Source organism: Centruroides sculpturatus, unplaced genomic scaffold (genome assembly GCF_000671375.1).
Source record: "Centruroides sculpturatus isolate CEXI.00-Female unplaced genomic scaffold, Cexi_2.0 scaffold80, whole genome shotgun sequence".
NCBI classification, from domain to species: domain Eukaryota; kingdom Metazoa; phylum Arthropoda; class Arachnida; order Scorpiones; family Buthidae; genus Centruroides; species Centruroides sculpturatus.
Window position 1 is genome coordinate 850,804 of NW_019384552.1, and position 20,127 is coordinate 870,930.

General features: G+C 32.8%; 1 protein-coding gene across 5 annotated transcripts in view; it reads right to left on the bottom strand.

Annotated features, from left to right (window-relative positions):
• The window catches only part of LOC111623704 (tumor protein p53-inducible protein 11-like), an 84,553-nt gene that overhangs the window by 33,243 nt on the left and 31,183 nt on the right, over window positions 1-20,127 (bottom strand). For 2 of the 5 annotated variants that reach the window (XM_023366378.1, XM_023366379.1), the window contains exon 1: window positions 15,821-16,044. The exons of 2 other annotated variants lie outside the window; for them this stretch is intronic. Coding sequence is in view for 1 of the 3 variants with exons in the window: in XM_023366386.1 (XP_023222154.1) it covers window positions 16,341-16,363 (23 nt within the window). In the remaining 2 variants the exon portion in view is untranslated. Of the gene's footprint in view, window positions 1-15,820; window positions 16,045-16,340; window positions 16,475-20,127 lie in introns of those variants that run through there. One more of the 5 variants, XM_023366386.1, reaches the window with a different exon arrangement.

A 20,127-nucleotide genomic window follows, 5' to 3' on the forward strand; every position in this document is an offset into this window, starting at 1 on the left:
TTATCGATTATCCAGGCACAAACCGCGATCATTATTTCGGTTAATCGAGTTTCTACCGCCTACCGACTTAATACAAATCCAGAAACAGATAAATATTTATAGTAGTAAAGACAGTGGTTTATTTTCCTAATTCTTCGAATTCTTTGTAAAAATATAAGCTTTAAATGGAGATAAATTTAAAAAGCAATAGATAACGATAAGACAAGTTTGCCCGCAGGTCCAAGAACTTAGCTTTCGTCCAAAAAGTAAAACAAAAAAATACATTTATCGAAATACAAACGGGCTTGACAGTCGAGCCGTCTTTAGTTGACAATAAATCCGATTCTTTCGATCTTTCGTACCGATTGGAAACGGAAAATTTAATCCATTCGAATAAAATACGTAAATAATGCTTGATTTAACGAAGAAAACTGTGGCCAAATTTAGGTAAAGTTCGAGTATAGAAGTAAAAATACGAAAGCAAGATCAACAGGCGCACTTAATAAACACGGTGAATTCATTTAATCAATGGTTTGAAAATAAAGGAATCCGTACAAAATACCGAACGATACAAGGCTTAGACACCTTCTTTAGACACTTTTCTCGAATAAACACCTAAAAAATATTTAGACTTTATTTATCGGATAATATACTGAACGTATAGAACCGACGGCGTGACGGGTACTATTTCATACATGGATACATCGTAGTATTTACTAAATTTCCAATCGATTAATTACACAAAAATGAAGTTGGACTTTATGAGTTTAACTTGAGATTCCCATTCGAGTTTTTCTCTTTCGTTTTTATTAACGTAGAATTGTTTCGTTTTTCGATAAGCAAAATTAACCGGAAAATGTTTTCGGGCGAAAGAAAACAAAAGCAAGTTTCGTGGACGGAAACTCTATAAAAGAAAAAGAAGAATCTCAAAGGATATTTTCGTGAATTAACTAAGCGTTCGGTGTAATTATAAGGAAGTTCTGGCGTAACGTTGACGTAACGCGTTTGGTTACGAAAGGAATAAGGCTAAAACCGATTAAAATAATGGAAAGAGAGTAAATATCCCGTGGATAATCTACTTTGGCGCGTTGGCATTTCTCTCTTAATCTGATTGCGTCCAGGCATTTAGGATAAACATTTCATTTATTTCCATCGGCACGTGAATATCGAGAGATTTGGGATAAAAGACCGGCTACTTTCGATAACCTCACGCCATTTAGCGGATGCAGTCGTTTAACATAATGGAAAATTACGTTATGTAGAGATTATAAAAGTACGCTTTAACGCCGGCGCTCGAAGTGTATTTAAATTGCCTTCGTCCGGCCATTTAAAGCCCGATCATCTTAGTTAAGTAACGCCCTTTGCCCGGTCTTACGTATTTATAAACATTTTGCGGGGGGGAATCGAACCTTTTCTCAATTATCAGCTATTAAACCCCCCCATTTTTCCCACAGTTCCTGTTAGAAAGTTTCGATTTGTATCAAAGAAATGGGAAAATCTCGTACCAGTGAATTTCTTTCCGCGCGAATGACGTCGTATCCCCATCTCTGTTTACCATAAACAGTTGCTATAGAGATTTTTGGTAACAATAGATTCGGTCCGCTATACCGGTTACGCCGATATCGTTTCCAAGGTAACAACTTATCTATATTATCGATTACACTTATCCTAACATCCATTTACCATTCCAAACGAATTTTTTGTTACGATTAATGCGTAACTTCGTTCCCAATCGTCGGGAGTTCCTCCGGATATTCGCTTTACTCTTTTTCCCCCTCCAATAACGATTTCGGATAGCGGGAAATTCTAAAAGAGTAAATTTATTTTAATCGTGGTTATATCGAACTGCGCAACACTGGACGACGAGATGGTCCCGTAGTTCTTCTTTAGGCCTTAAGAGAGAGCCGTAAAATTTGAAAGGCCCCGCGTATTTTAGGAGAGTGGGAGCTTTCCTGGTTTTTAATAAGCGCTTGTGGGCCTTCCGGCAGGAACAAATGAGTTTAGTACGAGCGGAAACGTGTCCATTTAAGGAAGACAATTTTAGCCAATCACATCGTGTCTCCTAAAACAAAAATCCTGCGGGTGCCCTTATTTTTTTTATTTTTAAAGAATAACGCTCTATCAACGTCACCCAAGAGGCCCAACGCGGCTCAAAATGCCGATTATGGACGTGGAAAATGCACTAAATATATGAAATAAAAGATTTTGCCAGACAATCGGGCATTTCACCACAAGATTTGATGTCTATGTATCGCGACTCCTATGAATAAAGATTCTAATATATATTTTTTTTTNACGTACAGAAATAAAGAGGAGAGTTGCATTTTTTCATTTTAAAAGAAAACGGTTTCCTTGCCTTTGTGTCGTGTTTAAGTCAGTTTTTTATCGTAGGTCCAACTCGTGTTCCTGGCGTCATCGAATCATGTAAACCTATTTTTACAGATTAATTACCCACGCCGAGTTTGGAAAAGCAGGAAAAATCACAATGATAAAGTCGAAGATATTCGTGTAGGCAATCCTACTAATATCGGGCCTATATAGTATTATACAGCACAATTTTTTCAGCTCTGTCTTCATTTATTAATCTAATTCCCCTGTAATTTAATCTGGCTAGGAAGCCGTATCAATTTATAAAATAGGGTGTTTCTGATTAGAGATTTAATTAATAAGGAAAGCATCATTTCTACATGAAATTTTCTCTATATAAGATATATATGTTGCACAGTGTTTAACTAAATAACAATTCTAAATTTAGCTTAAGATATTCACGTTTAAATTAAATTTTTACGAATCAACGATATGTAAATTTACTCGAAAGTGATCGAAAATATTTTGACGTTTAAACCATTCTATCAAATTTCGTTCATATATATTATTCACAAAGAATAGTCTGTTACTCCAGGCAAAATAAGCCCTAACTTATTCGTACTGTAAATACATTAATCTAGTCAAATATAATGAAGTGGTTTAAATTTAAACTACAAAGAAAAATATCCTTATCTCAGTTTGTTTATAGTAATCCTATCCATAAAGTCATAGTCTATAATTAATTTGTTACGCATAAGTATAGGCCTATAACATCAATTTTAAATCGTATCACAACGTATTTACAGTAATTACAGTACTATCTAAATTAATAAACAGAGCGACGTAATAAGTTATTAATCGTTATATAACCAACGAATTTTACTCTAGGTTTAAAATAGAATTCTAAATTAAATAATACATTGGCATTATTATTTTACGTAATATTCTATTTTAAAACTAATAATTTAATTCATTATACGGGGTGAGTTTGTTCGTAAGATACGGGGAGGGCAGAGGGTCTCTCTCTCTCTCTCTATTTTTTCATCCTAAAACAAATAAAATATATTTTATGACGTTAAAGACATAATTTTGTACATCTTTTTACATTTACCTACAGAAAGATGATGCACCAACTTATTTTCGACGTACAGAAATAAAGAGGAAAGTTGGATTTTACATTTAAAGAAAACTGTTGTTGATAGAACGTAATATTTAGACACAAAACAATACAGAATCTAATTACAACTATTCGAACTGTTCTCGTCCATTCGTATAATTCGTCGTCACTACACGAGTATTTCCAGTTATCCGTAACTCCGCCATTTAGAATTTTTGAAGTCTAATCGCGTTTTCTTTCGCGTTACTAATTTATAACTGTATTAAAAAAAACTCAATTAATAATCGAAATAATAAGCACGATCCAATCATCGGTCAACAGTAGAGCACGAACCGCCGTTAAAATCAGATTAAAAAGTACAATAAAACCGGTCGAATACGGACCCGTTTAGAGGCAGGTGGACGCGATAAGACTGCCGCTATATTTTGTCTCAGGTAAAAGATTAGTCAACAACGGGGATGTTTAGGCCACGCGCCGAAATATAACTGGCCAGTCGTTCCGAGCATGCGCAAAAGCATGGGTTTCTCGGACAGTGGCCATGGAGCGTCTGGGCAATTCCTTAAGAACCAATAATGAAAAGTAGTGCTGGAAATCAAAGTAACGCGTTTTAAAAGCTTCCGTTAACTTCGTCATTAATACTATTAAAAAATATTCGACGGGGGAAAAGTTTGTTTCTGCTAATTAAATAGAAAATTCCCTAAATAATTTTTATTATTGAAATATTTAAATTTCGGATGTCTCTTGGCTCCGTAATTTTCGCTCAAAATATATTCTAAATGCTAACTTAAATTATTAGAAAATTTCTAGACGTATTACTCACTCGATTCGAACGAATCTTTCCGTAGAAATTGCGCTTGTGGTGTTACGAGTACAGGCAACAAGTATAAACGTTAAATAAATAACGAGGTAGAGGTAAGAGGTCCGTACACTAGTTTAAACAATAAAGACGATTACTTTAAAATCCTAGTTAATTACATTATTTCCTTAAATTCTTTATTGTTTATTATCGTTATTTTTCATTTGTACCTTGTTAAATGGCTGCATGGTTTCTATTTCGTCGATTATTTTAAATTTATTTGCTTTCTAATATACAATTAACGCAGCCATTTGATTCTAACAAATATACAATTATCTTTTATTTACCAAGAAGTATAATTTATCGTAATTAAATTAATTATTTAAAATTTTTGCTAGATTTTAAAATATCAGCTTAAATTTCCAGTTGGATTTAAATGGAATTTGGTTTTGACTTTTTCATTAAAGGAAGAGGTCGAACCGATCGTTTACTCCGGTGAAAACGTCGGCAATGTTCTTTGACCGGGAGTATAGCCTATATATCGAATTTTAGTAATTAAAGATTGGACATATAAAACGAAAAGACTAATAATTCATACAGTTTCTATCCATCGAGCGGAATCTCTTTAATAAATGTAAACTTCATTAACGGGTAGTGCCGATAGCGTAGCAAGTAGTGGCACTAGCTAAGTAACGTTCGTTACTCTAGAAAAGGCTGCGAGTTACGTCTGCTAAAAATTACCTTGGTAACAGCACTAGAAAGAAGCCATTGGTCTTTTTAAACTACAGGATTTGGTAAAAAAACGGTGGGTCCGATTAGCGGAATTTGGTCCGGGAAAGGGTTTTCTCTGGATAAATATTTGATTAAAGTTCCGAGTTTCGTACGACATTATAAAAAAGTTGGTCGCATTTTGGAATGGACCGAACGTCGGCTTTACGTGTCAGGCGCCGAGTACCAAATGTTAAACACAATGCTACAGGTTAAAATCGTACAGTATTACGAAACGGCGCGGAGAGGTTTTTCTACGGATAATCGATATTTTTCATTTACCCGCAGTATTTATTCTCGTATTCTGTAATTTTCTTACTTTCATAAAAGATATTCTTATCGAATATTTTTCGCAGAAATCTTAAATATGTATCGACTTTTTCGTGACGTTTTTTGCTAAATTATTACCTTTCCGGTCGCGTAAATTTCCGCTGTTTGCTGTACATTAATGACGTATTTTTATTCCCCTTTTTTTAACATGTGGAAAGGTATATTTTTTGTTTCATTGCGTCGGGAAAACCAATCGTAATTCGTGGTTACGAGAACGTCTCGGTTTTACCGGTTTATCCGTAATTTTAGATTTATCCTATTATTTTCTATAATTTGAAAAACCGCCGTCCTTCTTACGATTTCACATTCCGTAAACCTTTTTAAGTACAAAAAAATGTAAAAACAGTTTTTATAAAAACAAACTCTTTTAAATGCGTTTTTATGAGGATTTTATCTGAAAAACTTGAATTTTCATATTTCAGTCACATCTTTATTATTAAATATTTCGTACCGATTTCAATCCGAGATCGTCGAATGAATTCCAACGGAATAAAATGAGCTGAGAGATTATCATATATTTAGTCTCGCCGAAATTAAATGGCGATCGTTTATAAAGTACCGTATTGATAAGAATTTCGCGAAATTAAACTTATGTACGCCTATCCGTTATATAAATTACGTGCACAATCGCGTTTAGGCAAAACCCTCGATATAAAAATGAAGAATTGATGATTTTATTCGAATAAAATTGCGATTCCTTATTTTACCGGAGTTTATTTTGGAATGGGCATAGAATTCGAGGTATTTACTTACGCTTAATCGAGTAAAGGTGAAAACCTTATTCGAGAAAAAATGGCATCGACCTTCAATTAACAACACGATGATCGAACTGGTTGGCAGTTTTTCTATTTATTTCTTTCGTAATTATATTAGTTATATTGATTAATTTAATAATACCTAATGTAAAATATCGGTTTTATAAAAATTATTGTATTAATTCTATAGAATAGAATTATATGAAAATTTTACTTCGGACTGTTGGCAAGTGTCTAATATAAATCTTAATTCTTTTTAAATCTAAAAAAAATATTTTAAGCTATAATATTTCCCAGTGGACGATTACAGTTTAAAATATTTTTCCATTGAATTTTTTCGAATCGAAAAACTTACGTAGTTTTCGAGAAGAAGGCCTCAAAACCATTACGAATATTCATAATTACGGTTGAATTTTGACGACAAACTCAAAGGCAGGAAGCTGGAAACTTTAATATTAGCGAGTGTTTTCTAACAGCAGAACCTCGCTTCGATCCACGAGTACAAACATTGCGTAGGAAAGGAGATTTCAACTGGAAAGTTGGCAAGGAAGAAACGACTTTGGACAAACTTCCTAGCGACGCGAATAAATGTATTTGGGTTAGTGCCACATTTTTCCTTCTATTTTATAATTTGCGTCGCCAGTTATATACTTAAAATAATTATTTTTGCCCGCGAATTCGTTTCCTTCGCCGACCATCCAGTCGCACGCCTTTACATGCTAAAAATGCTCCTATCGATTATAGTTTATTACATAATCTAATGGAGAAGAGAAAAATCAATTAATACCAAATCAAACCGTACCTTATGCCACTCTGTTGCTTGTGTCCATTATTTCCTTCTCCGGCTTATTATCGAGCGGGTAGTCTATTTTCTTTCGTTAATGTCACGTTATGTCACTAAGAACAACACTTTTCGTCAAAATAATAATAAAATATCACAAATGTTCGGGAAGGACCAACGTATCGTCCAGAATTCTGTAACATTTTGATAATTCTCTTTTTTAAAAAACGAATCGCATTTTTCTGAAGGCTAATGCTTATTGTAAGATTTCAAAAATAATTTCCCTGTAAATCTTAAATTGATCATATTTATTAATATTAAAAACGACTAAGAAGTAAAAACAATATTATTTTTAAATTAATAGTATTAAACTTCTTTATAATCTCACAGAAAAATGTCAAACAGTGGTTTAAATCATAAAATTCGAACGAACGACCCGATTAAATTACAAAATTCGCTTCAAAAAATTTAGCTTAATTAAATTAATTAGTTTAAAAAATTTTTTACGAAAAAAGCTTTTAGTAGGAAAATTTTTTTATAATTTTCGAAACATTGTAGAATTAGAATTTCTCTAGAATTAGGCAGATTCGAAATCGATCCGCGTTGATCCTCCTTCTCCTCCTCCCATCCAATCGATTCGATTTTGACAGCTGAAGAAGATTAGAAATATTTCATTTTCTGGAAAGGAATGTAACATATAAACCAATGTTAACTCGTTGACGTACAATCGAATTTTTCACCAAATCACGCTTTCCTCCATTCCTTCCATTTACAATCCAATAGGAAAATTTCCTACATTTTTACTTTTTTTTTCTTTTCAACTTTCAAAGAAGAGTTATGAATAATGCAAACGTAATTAATACACAACCCAGTTCGTTGGTAAATACAGATTTTCCTTTGCGAATGTTATAAGAAATTTCTTTAATTTCGACTAATTTCCATGAATCGAAGTAAACGAATTTTTTTGTTATTCCTTTAATTATTACGTTAGAAATAAATTGATTTTTATTATTTCCTAACGAAATCTAAATCGAGAAACATTTGATATAGCCTACTTAATAATTTAACATTAATTTTTTAATATCGATTTTAAAAATTCACTTGCAAAATCCCCCATAAAAAGAATAATAAAGTTTATCGTAACTCGGAGGTAAAGAGCTGCACGAAATACATTAAATTGATTTACTACTCGAAGAAAAAATCATCTGAAATACGTCTTCGTTCATTTTTATATCCAAATGAATTGAATTTTAATTCGAATTTCGTGCAAATAATTTTTAAATTATATATTTCAATTCGAAAATAATAAAATTCTTAAATACTTTTATGGAAGGCGCGACGGACTTATCGATTCCTCCTCGCGCTTATTCTCATTCACTTCCTTGCAAACAAGTACATTTATATGAAAATATTGCTTAACTTTTGAATAATAATAAAACGTAAAATTTTATTATTATTTGAGTGAAAATCCCTTTTTCTGTCCCTTCTTTTATCTGAATTGGATTGTCGTCCGGCCAATTGACCCTTCCTCACTCGTCGCTTGTTAACCTTAACCATAATTTATTATTATTATTTTCTTTAAATAATTCTTTAAATACGTAAAAATAATTATATTATTATAAATATTAAATTAATTATAATCAAATTTACACGAGTCTAAGATATTTAGTAAAACAAATTATTTTTAATGCGATAACTTAAAAAAATTATTTATTTTTTATATTTAAATTATTGTTAATATTTTATTACATTTTTTACTATTTATCCATATAAGACGTTTACATTTTAATAATAAAATATTAATAATACGTGAATATTTAAGCGTTATTTACTTATACATACAAGATACACATAACAGGTCACGTACAGTTCATTACATTAGAACACATTTATAAATTTAAATCTGTTAAAAATTTTACATCCTTTTAAAAAATTAAGTAAATAATAATAATAACAGCAATAATGTAGAATAATTAAAGATTAATTAGTAATGTTGTTAAATTTCCCGTAGCCCGGGAGACTCGAAAAAAACTTTCTGGTGCGCCCACGCGCCGAGAAGGAAGCAATAAAAGGTCATGTGTCACAGAAATCGCTTCCCTTTGCTTACGTACCAATAGTGGAAAGAAGCGTAGCCCATTTTCCTATAACACGCATTACATATAATATATTTATCGATTTTGCTAGAGCTTAGGAAATCTGCAAGATTTGGTAGGATAATGCATGTCGATACACAATACACACGCATCGAGTCTCGCCTCTGTGAATTTTTGCATACGAAATATAACATTTACTCTTTTATTAAAAATAAAATTATTGAAAAATTAAACTTTTCGCCCGTAATAACGTTTTTAGATGTGCAGAAATTATATTTTACAATTTACTGTCTCAAATCATATATTTATCACATTATAGCAAGGTTTACCGGACATAATTATTATGTATTATCTAATGTTTGTAGCGTATGTTTACCCCGTAAGTGGGAGTAGTCCTATATACGAATATAAATTACAGATATATTGCTACGGGGTCTTCGTAACATATAAATTACGTTTACTCTCATTTAAGGGTTAATAAATAAACAAATATTTGATTACAAGAGATCAATGGAATTCTCGCTCGAATTTGAACGTAATATTCATAAATGTATAGAAGAGGATCGATTTCTCCTGCGAATACTTGAATCTGGACAAATCTCCAGATTTTTAAGTAATTATTAAAGCTTTTGAGAAAAATTTTTTTTATTATAAAAGTCATTATTTTCGGCGATATTTCATCGAACCGAACTTAGTTGGGCGGGAGATACGTTCTTTTTAATTAAAATAGTTTTTTCTAATAAATATAATAATAATTGCTGGAAGGTGAATAGTTTTATTTTCGAGTAATTTTTATTAAAAATACTCTCAAATAAATCATTCGAATAAATTCTTTCTAAAATACTTTCTAAGGGAAATATTAATAAAGGAATACAAGTGAATCGACGACTAAACTAACAAGTAAGTATTGGTGAAACTATTAACCGGGATTCATCATCCACCGGGTGTCAGAGTTGCGTAATAAAAAAAAAGTATTTGTATAACATCTTAAACGATTTATTTTAAAACTGTATACGGAATTTTATTATTAAGCAATTTTTTCCTCTTCTATTCGCGTTAATTACGACTTTGCCTCGTCGAATGAACGAAAATACCAGACCATAAATGCCAATTCTATTATCCGCGGTTATCGATTATCCAGGCACAAACCGCGATCATTATTTCGGTTAATCGAGTTTCTACCGCCTACCGACTTAATACAAATCCAGAAACAGATAAATATTTATAGTAGTAAAGACAGTGGTTTATTTTCCTAATTCTTCGAATTCTTTGTAAAAATATAAGCTTTAAATGGAGATAAATTTAAAAAGCAATAGATAACGATAAGACAAGTTTGCCCGCAGGTCCAAGAACTTAGCTTTCGTCCAAAAAGTAAAACAAAAAAATACATTTATCGAAATACAAACGGGCTTGACAGTCGAGCCGTCTTTAGTTGACAATAAATCCGATTCTTTCGATCTTTCGTACCGATTGGAAACGGAAAATTTAATCCATTCGAATAAAATACGTAAATAATGCTTGATTTAACGAAGAAAACTGTGGCCAAATTTAGGTAAAGTTCGAGTATAGAAGTAAAAATACGAAAGCAAGATCAACAGGCGCACTTAATAAACACGGTGAATTCATTTAATCAATGGTTTGAAAATAAAGGAATCCGTACAAAATACCGAACGATACAAGGCTTAGACACCTTCTTTAGACACTTTTCTCGAATAAACAACTAAAAAATATTTAGACTTTATTTATCGGATAATATACTGAACGTATAGAACCGACGGCGTGACGGGTACTATTTCATACATGGATACATCGTAGTATTTACTAAATTTCCAATCGATTAATTACACAAAAATGAAGTTGGACTTTATGAGTTTAACTTGAGATTCCCATTCGAGTTTTTCTCTTTCGTTTTTATTAACGTAGAATTGTTTCGTTTTTCGATAAGCAAAATTAACCGGAAAATGTTTTCGGGCGAAAGAAAACAAAAGCAAGTTTCGTGGACGGAAACTCTATAAAAGAAAAAGAAGAATCTCAAAGGATATTTTCGTGAATTAACTAAGCGTTCGGTGTAATTATAAGGAAGTTCTGGCGTAACGTTGACGTAACGCGTTTGGTTACGAAAGGAATAAGGCTAAAACCGATTAAAATAATGGAAAGAGAGTAAATATCCCGTGGATAATCTACTTTGGAGCGTTGGCATTTCTCTCTTAATCTGATTGCGTCCAGGCATTTAGGATAAACATTTCATTTATTTCCATCGGCACGTGAATATCGAGAGATTTGGGATAAAAGACCGGCTACTTTCGATAACCTCACGCCATTTAGCGGATGCAGTCGTTTAACATAATGGAAAATTACGTTATGTAGAGATTATAAAAGTACGCTTTAACGCCGGCGCTCGAAGTGTATTTAAATTGCCTTCGTCCGGCCATTTAAAGCCCGATCATCTTAGTTAAGTAACGCCCTTTGCCCGGTCTTACGTATTTATAAACATTTTGCGGGGGGGGGAATCGAACCTTTTCTCAATTATCAGCTATTAAACCCCCCCATTTTTCCCACAGTTCCTGTTAGAAAGTTTCGATTTGTATCAAAGAAATGGGAAAATCTCGTACCAGTGAATTTCTTTCCGCGCGAATGACGTCGTATCCCCATCTCTGTTTACCATAAACAGTTGCTATAGAGATTTTTGGTAACAATAGATTCGGTCCGCTATACCGGTTACGCCGATATCGTTTCCAAGGTAACAACTTATCTATATTATCGATTACACTTATCCTAACATCCATTTACCATTCCAAACGAATTTTTTGTTACGATTAATGCGTAACTTCGTTCCCAATCGTCGGGAGTTCCTCCGGATATTCGCTTTACTCTTTTTCCCCCTCCAATAACGATTTCGGATAGCGGGAAATTCTAAAAGAGTAAATTTATTTTAATCGTGGTTATATCGAACTGCGCAACACTGGACGACGAGATGGTCCCGTAGTTCTTCTTTAGGCCTTAAGAGAGAGCCGTAAAATTTGAAAGGCCCCGCGTATTTTAGGAGAGTGGGAGCTTTCCTGGTTTTTAATAAGCGCTTGTGGGCCTTCCGGCAGGAACAAATGAGTTTAGTACGAGCGGAAACGTGTCCATTTAAGGAAGACAATTTTAGCCAATCACATCGTGTCTCCTAAAACAAAAATCCTGCGGGTGCCCTTATTTTTTTTATTTTTAAAGAATAACGCTCTATCAACGTCACCCAAGAGGCCCAACGCGGCTCAAAATGCCGATTATGGACGTGGAAAATGCACTAAATATATGAAATAAAAGATTTTGCCAGACAATCGGGCATTTCACCACAAGATTTGATGTCTATGTATCGCGACTCCTATGAATAAAGATTCTAATATATATTTTTTTTTTCTTTGTTTTAATAAATAGGCCTATATCCAAATCAAAACGTGTAAAATAATTAAAGTTTTACTGAAATAGAAGCTCTGTCAATGCTTATTTTTAATTGAAAATTTATTAAATTATTATTATTTTTTTAAATACGGAGTTTAAGTTCGGGTTTATCGATTAACAATTACAAGAACGAAACAAAATAGGTAAACGTTTAACTGTTGGACCTTTAAGTCAGAATTTTGATTGATTTTTAACTTTTACTGTCGAGAATTCTTCGAAGAATATCGATTGAAAAATAGCAATTTCATTAAAAGCTGCATTTTATTGGCATTTAAATATACGAGTGTATATAATATCCCTGAAACGCACGAAATTAAAATTCGACGTGTCGATTTAATAGAAATGTTTATTTTAAATGTAAAAACACAGTCTGCACGGATTGGTATTTCCCGGGCCCTTTTACGAAACTGTCAGTAGAGCCATTGAGCTGAGGTCTGGCATTACGGATCCACAAACATTCCTTAAAAATAATTCATTCTTGCGTATTAATTAAGGAGATAAAAACCCTTTATTTTAAAAATACGGTACAATTCCTAATGCCGTTTTAATATATCAATACTTTAGGTCGGAAAAGGTGGACAGAAAAGCCTGTCCAATGTCCAATGGACTTCTGGACATTGGACGGGCTTTTCTGTGACAATTACGCGAATACGATTATTAATTATCGATAAACATGAAAAGGTTTTTCAAAGTAGAAAATTTAAAAAGGGAAACAACACAAAATATCGGATATTGGACCAAAATTGGTCGTCTGCTGGAGTTTACGCAAGGAGAATTCCTAAAAGGAAAACAATGTCAGAATTCGTGGAAATTTATTTGGATGGATGTTTTATTTACGTGGAAAAGCCATGTCAAATTTTTTAAATAACTCGACTCCACCTGCACTTTTAAATCTTAGAAAAATATTTCCATCCATTATAATTATTATTATTGTCGACGAAAAGATTATTTTTACTTTAAATCTGAAGAAAATTGCATACGCGTTAAATGCTTAAATAATAAATAAATACGGCGAGAAGTCGATGTCGATGACGATTTAAAGACGAAAATATTTGAAATATTTAATCCAAAATATACACAAATAAAATATATTTATGACGAAATTATTTACATCTTCTCTTTACCGAACGGAATAACGCGGAAGGGAGACGTCCAAAAATAAATAATTCCGGTAGAACGAATATTCTAGAATAAAAATCTGTTTTTTGCACCACTCTAGAAGCTCTTGAATGTTTTCGACGACACGGATGATACCGACCGGTACCGATATTTATTATTGGCGTGATAGCGAGTTATAACGGCAGCGAATGGAGTAAACCGTATTGTCGGCACCGAATTTACAACTGAACCGACCTTGACGAGAATGCCCAACGCATTTTATGGCCCGGCTCCAAATTCTTGCACCCTCCACCCTCGTTTTTATGAGAAGAAATACGTTTCGAAATCGTTTGACAAACGAGCAAAAGGAGGAATCCCCGTTTTACTTATCCCACTTTACGCCACGTTTAAGTAAAGACCGGGTCCAATTTCCGCGATAACCCCGTAGGATAATTTAACTCGGTGTTAATTAAATTTAATTATTCAATGTGTAAATACAGTACGTAATGGACCATTAAGCGAATTATATCGTAGATTACAAATAAGTAAAGCCAATGTCTAGGCATAATTAAGCGCCAACCTTTACGATTTAGCCTTAAATGGGTTTGGATTGTAGGAGATAAGAGTAGTATCACTCCGAGTGTACCGGAAGCCCACGAGAGGGTGTCGAAAACATACAGTACGCGGGTGAGTGACGAGTACCCGCCCCTCCGGCCCGTTCCAATAAGAAACATACAGCCGACCGCTTCTTAAAAAAATTGGAAAAAGAGCATATGCCAACGTTGTTTACTCGCTTCCGACGAAAAATCCTAAATAAAATGTATTTGCAGCGCGTGTTTGGCGGGTAAATCCCGTTCCTCCGCTTTAATTACGTCCAAAACTGTGAAATATCATCGGCAGTCGAACCGTTAAACCAGAATAATTTGTTTAAAGGTAACTGAATTAAGTTAATCTTAACCGGTAAGGAAGATGTATCGGCTACTACTTACACCTTTATAGTATTTTAGTCCGCAATTGAGGAAGATTTTGAAATTCCTATCGCGCCATTCCGTTTATTTTTAACAAAAAAAGTATTCATTAAATTTATAGTAGCGAAAAAAAAATCTGGCGGCAGAAATAAATCGAGAAATTATTATTATCTTCTGGCGTTATTCGTATGTAAATTTTTCGGCGTTACAATTAATATTAAATATAATTGACACTACCGAGTAATGAATATTTTTCCGAGAAAGAGTTCCAGATAATGAAGTGAATTCTTTTTTTTTTTTTCTTTATCATTATTTCTTTTTTTACACGAAAATCTATCTGTAAAATTAGATGAACTCTCCCAAACATCGTTTTCTACGTAAATGATTAGAAAGGTTTCTCTGACTGAATCTAAATCGTTACTTCTTTTTTAAATGAAATAGCAAAAATTACAAGAATTTTCTCCGGGACTACACATCTATTTACGTATATAAATCACGTTTGCACAGACTAAAGTTACTTTTTTTTTTATCAGAGAAACAATAATTTATTCTCTTTTTTCTTTCTTTTTGAATTTATGACTATAGTCTACATTATTAAATTTTTTATTAAAAATATTTCCACTTTTTTCATTTGTTATCCCCGGGGTGTTTGTAACCGGCGAGGAATAAAAAATAATCGAATATTTCTAGAATGTTGCGCATATAATTTATTTACACGATTATTTCCCCGACAACGATTAAATTTTAAAATAATTTACCGAAGTTAAAAAGGAAAATCTATTTTTGAACTTTTATAGTTTTATTCTTTGGAAATTTGTATTTTGTCTCCGTCCGACAAGAATCGTGTTGTAGATAATAAATATTTCAAATAGAATTGGAACTTTTGTGTGTCGGGTGAAATGGAAAAATGCGTGGCGGAAACGGCATCTCCCGCCAATTCACTTAACTTTAATTTTAAACCGCTTTCGATCGAATTCTCCGCACAAAAGAATGAATTTTTGCCATTTGAGACACGCGGGAGACTTCTTTTCTCTTCTTAGAAGAAAGCGACGCCTCTCGACTGGCAATCATAAGCGTTTTAAATGGTAAATCCAACGAAAAAACAAACGTATAAACATTGGAAAGTCGCGTGGAAAACCATAAGAAATCCATCAATTTGTCTACCAATAAAACAAGAGTTAAAATTATACCATCGATTCCAACCTGGCCAAACTCGATTTTCTGAGATCGATTTTCGGAATGAAAAAAAAAATACAAATTTATATTAATTATATATTTTTTAAATAATTTTAAAAATGTAATTCTAGGATTTATTCGGGCATTCACGCACATTTATTCGTAATGAGAATGACGTACGAAATAATTATATTAATAAAGAACCCACCTTTAGCGGAGACGACCAAATGTGTAACCGGCTCGGTTCGTACTGAGTGCCGTGCAGAAGGGAATCGCTCCGCTACCAGACCGTAACCATGACGACCGAATGGACCTGTAGCTGTCACAACTACAAAATTCTCCGTGTTTGAAAAACAATTATCGGCCCTCTACCATTTCATCCGTCGTAACGTATGGGAATTTCCGGCCAAGCAAATAAAATTAAGCGGTCTACCCGCCGTTTTTCTATAATATTTCGGCAATTTTTCTATTCCCGACGGAACGCGCGGATCTGTCCTAATAAGCGCTTCTGGTACAAAATAAAAGGAATTTACCGCCGTCGCCCGTTTCTACAATTTAAGTAGGAACCGCCCGATCTACCACTTAAAAAAGCTACCGAAATTTCGTTTAATTAATACGGAATGTTACAAACGAAATGCCGCGTGGATTCCATTTCGGTTGGGAAAGAAATAAGGGTTTATGCAGGCAAATAATGGAGGAGACGGTCGATGCGAATAAAGTCTTCTTACCTCCCTTCCGAATCCGAATCCATGTTGTTCGATCGTGCAGAAAGGAGAAATATTACGTGTCGTACGAGGCGGTGTAGCCAAAACAATTAGAAATTTCGTCATGAGTTATAAAAGGAAGCGTTGTTTGCCCTCTCCACTCCATTTGTGAAATCTATTTATAGTAATAACAACTGGAGAAAATAATTTTTGCTTTTTTAATTAACACTAAATTTATCGCCTTTCTCTACGACTGGCAATAACGGATCCCACTTACAAAATTAAAGTATTTAAATTAAAAGTTTCAATAAATTCTTTGATTTTCTGACGAAGCGTTTTTAACATTCGAGCAACTTCTTAAAAATAATATTCGTACATTTGTTTTTATAATTTAGGATGGAAAAGTGCCTGTCTTTTAATAAATTAATTAATAAATGTTACGTAGCCTATATAATTCTTGCGACACGTTCTACTATGTAATAAGGAGGAAAATCCATTGAATAAATTTCTTTCCTTAATTTAACCTAATGCTCCAAAATTTCCTCTTTTCCTTTCTATTGTTCCCAAAAGCAGGAATTACCGAACATAACTTTTTTTTTGTATTTACAAACTAGAAACCACTCGAGATAAAACGGTGTTTAATTCCAAGTGGTGCGAATTTCGTGTAATAAAGAGCGCAGAAATACTCTGTCAGCGGCCGTTTTGCACAGTTTTTTTTATCCAAGTTTTCGTTTCACAAACATCGTTGAGTCATTAATTAAAAATCGATGTTTCCGTCTTTTTATTAAGACACGTGTTAAGGAGAGTCTCGATGACTCCTAGCGGCTATCTTTATTGGATTTATATCTCTCTCCAAACGATTTAATCACGGAATGAATACCGAGAGACTGCTATTGATTACTGTAATTTTATTTTACTTGCAAGGTTTTGTTGCCGACTCGACTCATTTTTAGCATAATCCGTCGATATTTTACACTAATTTTTTTCATTTTCCTTATCTTTACGCCGACGTTTTCGAGATTAAAGTAAATAAGCTTATAATCACTTAATATTTAAATCTGTTTACGCAGTTAATTTTCTTAAAAATATATATTGCGTGGATTTATAAGGAAGAATTCGGCTTTAAAAATGCCTCGATCGTTATTAAATGTTTTAAGTTCTTTAAACTCGTTAGACTTATTGTATTACGCGTAAGATCGCGTTACACTTCAATAGGCATCAATATAAACATTACTTAGATTACAAAGAACTATTAGAAAGTTGAAGTTGCAGAGGAAAAAAAAAAGTTGGAAAAAATTGAAGTAGACTGAATAACCTTGATTGTAAGTTCGCTTCCTGCCTTCTGTAAACACTTTGATAATCAATATATTCTGGTATAACCCGATACCTACCAGGAAACATTCTTAAATATACAAACTGTAGCTTAATTATGTCTGAATGATAAATTATCATCTATTCTTCTGAATAAAATTGTTATGATAACGCTTAAAACAAAAAATTCCAATAATATTCTATTTAAAAAAAAGAAGCTCCGATAGGGTGTATTTTATTCTATTTTAAATTTAATTAAGATCTTAATTATCGATCGCTTCGCGTCAACCTTTCGAGATATTTAAACGCTTCTTTGCTAGATTAATATAACGTAATTAGACATTTGAATATTGTCATTTATGCAAATGTGATTGTAGCTGACGGTTTGCATATTAATATATAGGATTTCATCTTCGGCTAAAATATCTGTCAAACCCGAATTCGCCGAGTTTGACACGTTCTAGACAGAATATAGAAAATTATTCGACCTAACACTCGAAAGCGTAGCCAGAAAAAGAGCGGAGATGAGCGTGTACTTCTGAAGATAAATGACAAATAAAGTCGAGAATTCTTTTAAGAGACAGCAAATAATTTGCAAAATGTAATCGAAAAGTTAAATTTTGTAATAATGTTAATATCGAATACAATAAAAATATAAAAAAAGTCTACTTTATTCACGAGTTTATTCTGACCTACATAAGATTCAAACAAAACCTACACAGTGTGTGTTTGTTTTTGTGTAAGACACGCTGTTTATACTTACGTCATCATATTCTGTCACGTTTCAATGCACACTAATATATAAATTGTGTATTAAAATACTGTACTGTACTGTACATACAACTATACAGTACGTAGGCTATATATAGACGTCGAGAGCCTCAAATCCTCGATTCCCTTCTACAAAAATTCAATCCTTTTATAGAATAATTTTCTCAACTTTTTATTTTCTATTTTTATACGACTTATAAATGAAATTGGAAAGAATAGAATTTTATTTTGATGAATTATTCACGTAATGCGAATAAGTCTATAAAAGAATTTTGTGGCCAAAATAATTCGTATTATAACTCGAAATTTGGAGCGACCTTGACTTTTTGTCGTCATTGCCAAATTTATTTTTTTTTTGAGGAAACGGTCTGGTAAACAAAATCGTTTATACAGAAGTTACGATATTAAATTTTACTACGTTTCGTTTTAAAATTAACAGAAGAAATTTATTTTAATTACCAGTAATACCGGCGGATGTAAGTTAACTAGAATAAATCAAAAGAGAGAAATTTTTAGTAAATGGTTTTCATAAATTGTCTTTTCTCGGTAGAAAACAGGTGTTAAGCATAAGTGATATCGGTATCTGTAATCTTCGTTGCCATAGAAACTAATTCAGTTGATAGGATATTCCGAATTCTCTTTTGGGAATATCTTCGAAAGGCGACGATTAAGCTCCTAATCTTTAAATTTATTTAAAAGGAAAAATATTCAAAATAAAAACACCAAAAATTTGCAGCTTATCAGAAAGAAAAAGCGGCAGAAAATGCCGGTAAATAAATTTAATTGTCTCGGATAAACAACAGACTGCCTAGTTGGAGAGAATACGACATAAAAGATTTATTCACGCCTTCTTTGATAAAGAAAAGTGAAAAGGAACTCGAAATTTTATTGTGTAAATAAACAACACTGAATTATAATAAAAATAAGGATAATAAAGTTAGTTAATTGTTAATTTAAACGTAATTTTGAGATATTTTAAAGTAACAAGAGAAAACTGATAATCCTATTAAGTGGACACGTGACGCGTGGAGATCATTACGCGGGCGTAATTCTCCGGAGACGGTGGGACGTTACAATATAATTAGGAAGCATAAACGCGAACCAAAATGCCAAAATTAACTTATTTCTAAATAGTCAAATATAATTTTCGAAATTGCCTTTTAAAATCGAGTAGATTGTGGGTCGATAATGCGCAGAAAAGGCTTGGACGCGCGTATTTGGATTTAAAGGAATAAAAGAGGAAATAACGTAACAATCGAATTTAAAGAAAAATTGATTTGGAATAAGAATCGAAGTAAACGAAGACGGAATTTAATTTCGATGAATGACAGTCGTCGAAGAAGTTTTGGAACTTTTTCTATCAGTTAATGGAAATTTCTTCACGCTAAGTAACTTGATTTTGCTTTTTCCGACGCCCGACGTACTGTACAGTACATTTCATGTAGATTGGCGTTAGCTCTAGAATTATATTTACTTAAATTACTTCTTTATTTTGCTTTGGGTTTCATATCGACTTATTATTTCTCCGATAATAATTTCCAAAATCCTACTACTCTCGCCTGTCAAAAAAGTCGAAATTGGGGTAAGCGTGGTAAAATTTGAAGAATTGTCAAATTTCCATAAGAAAAAAAAATTGTAAATAAGTGTTCGTCTGTTTGTAATTTAAATTAAAATTTGTTTTTTGTAGGATCGGCATCCAACCACAGATTCACACAATATTACATTTCGA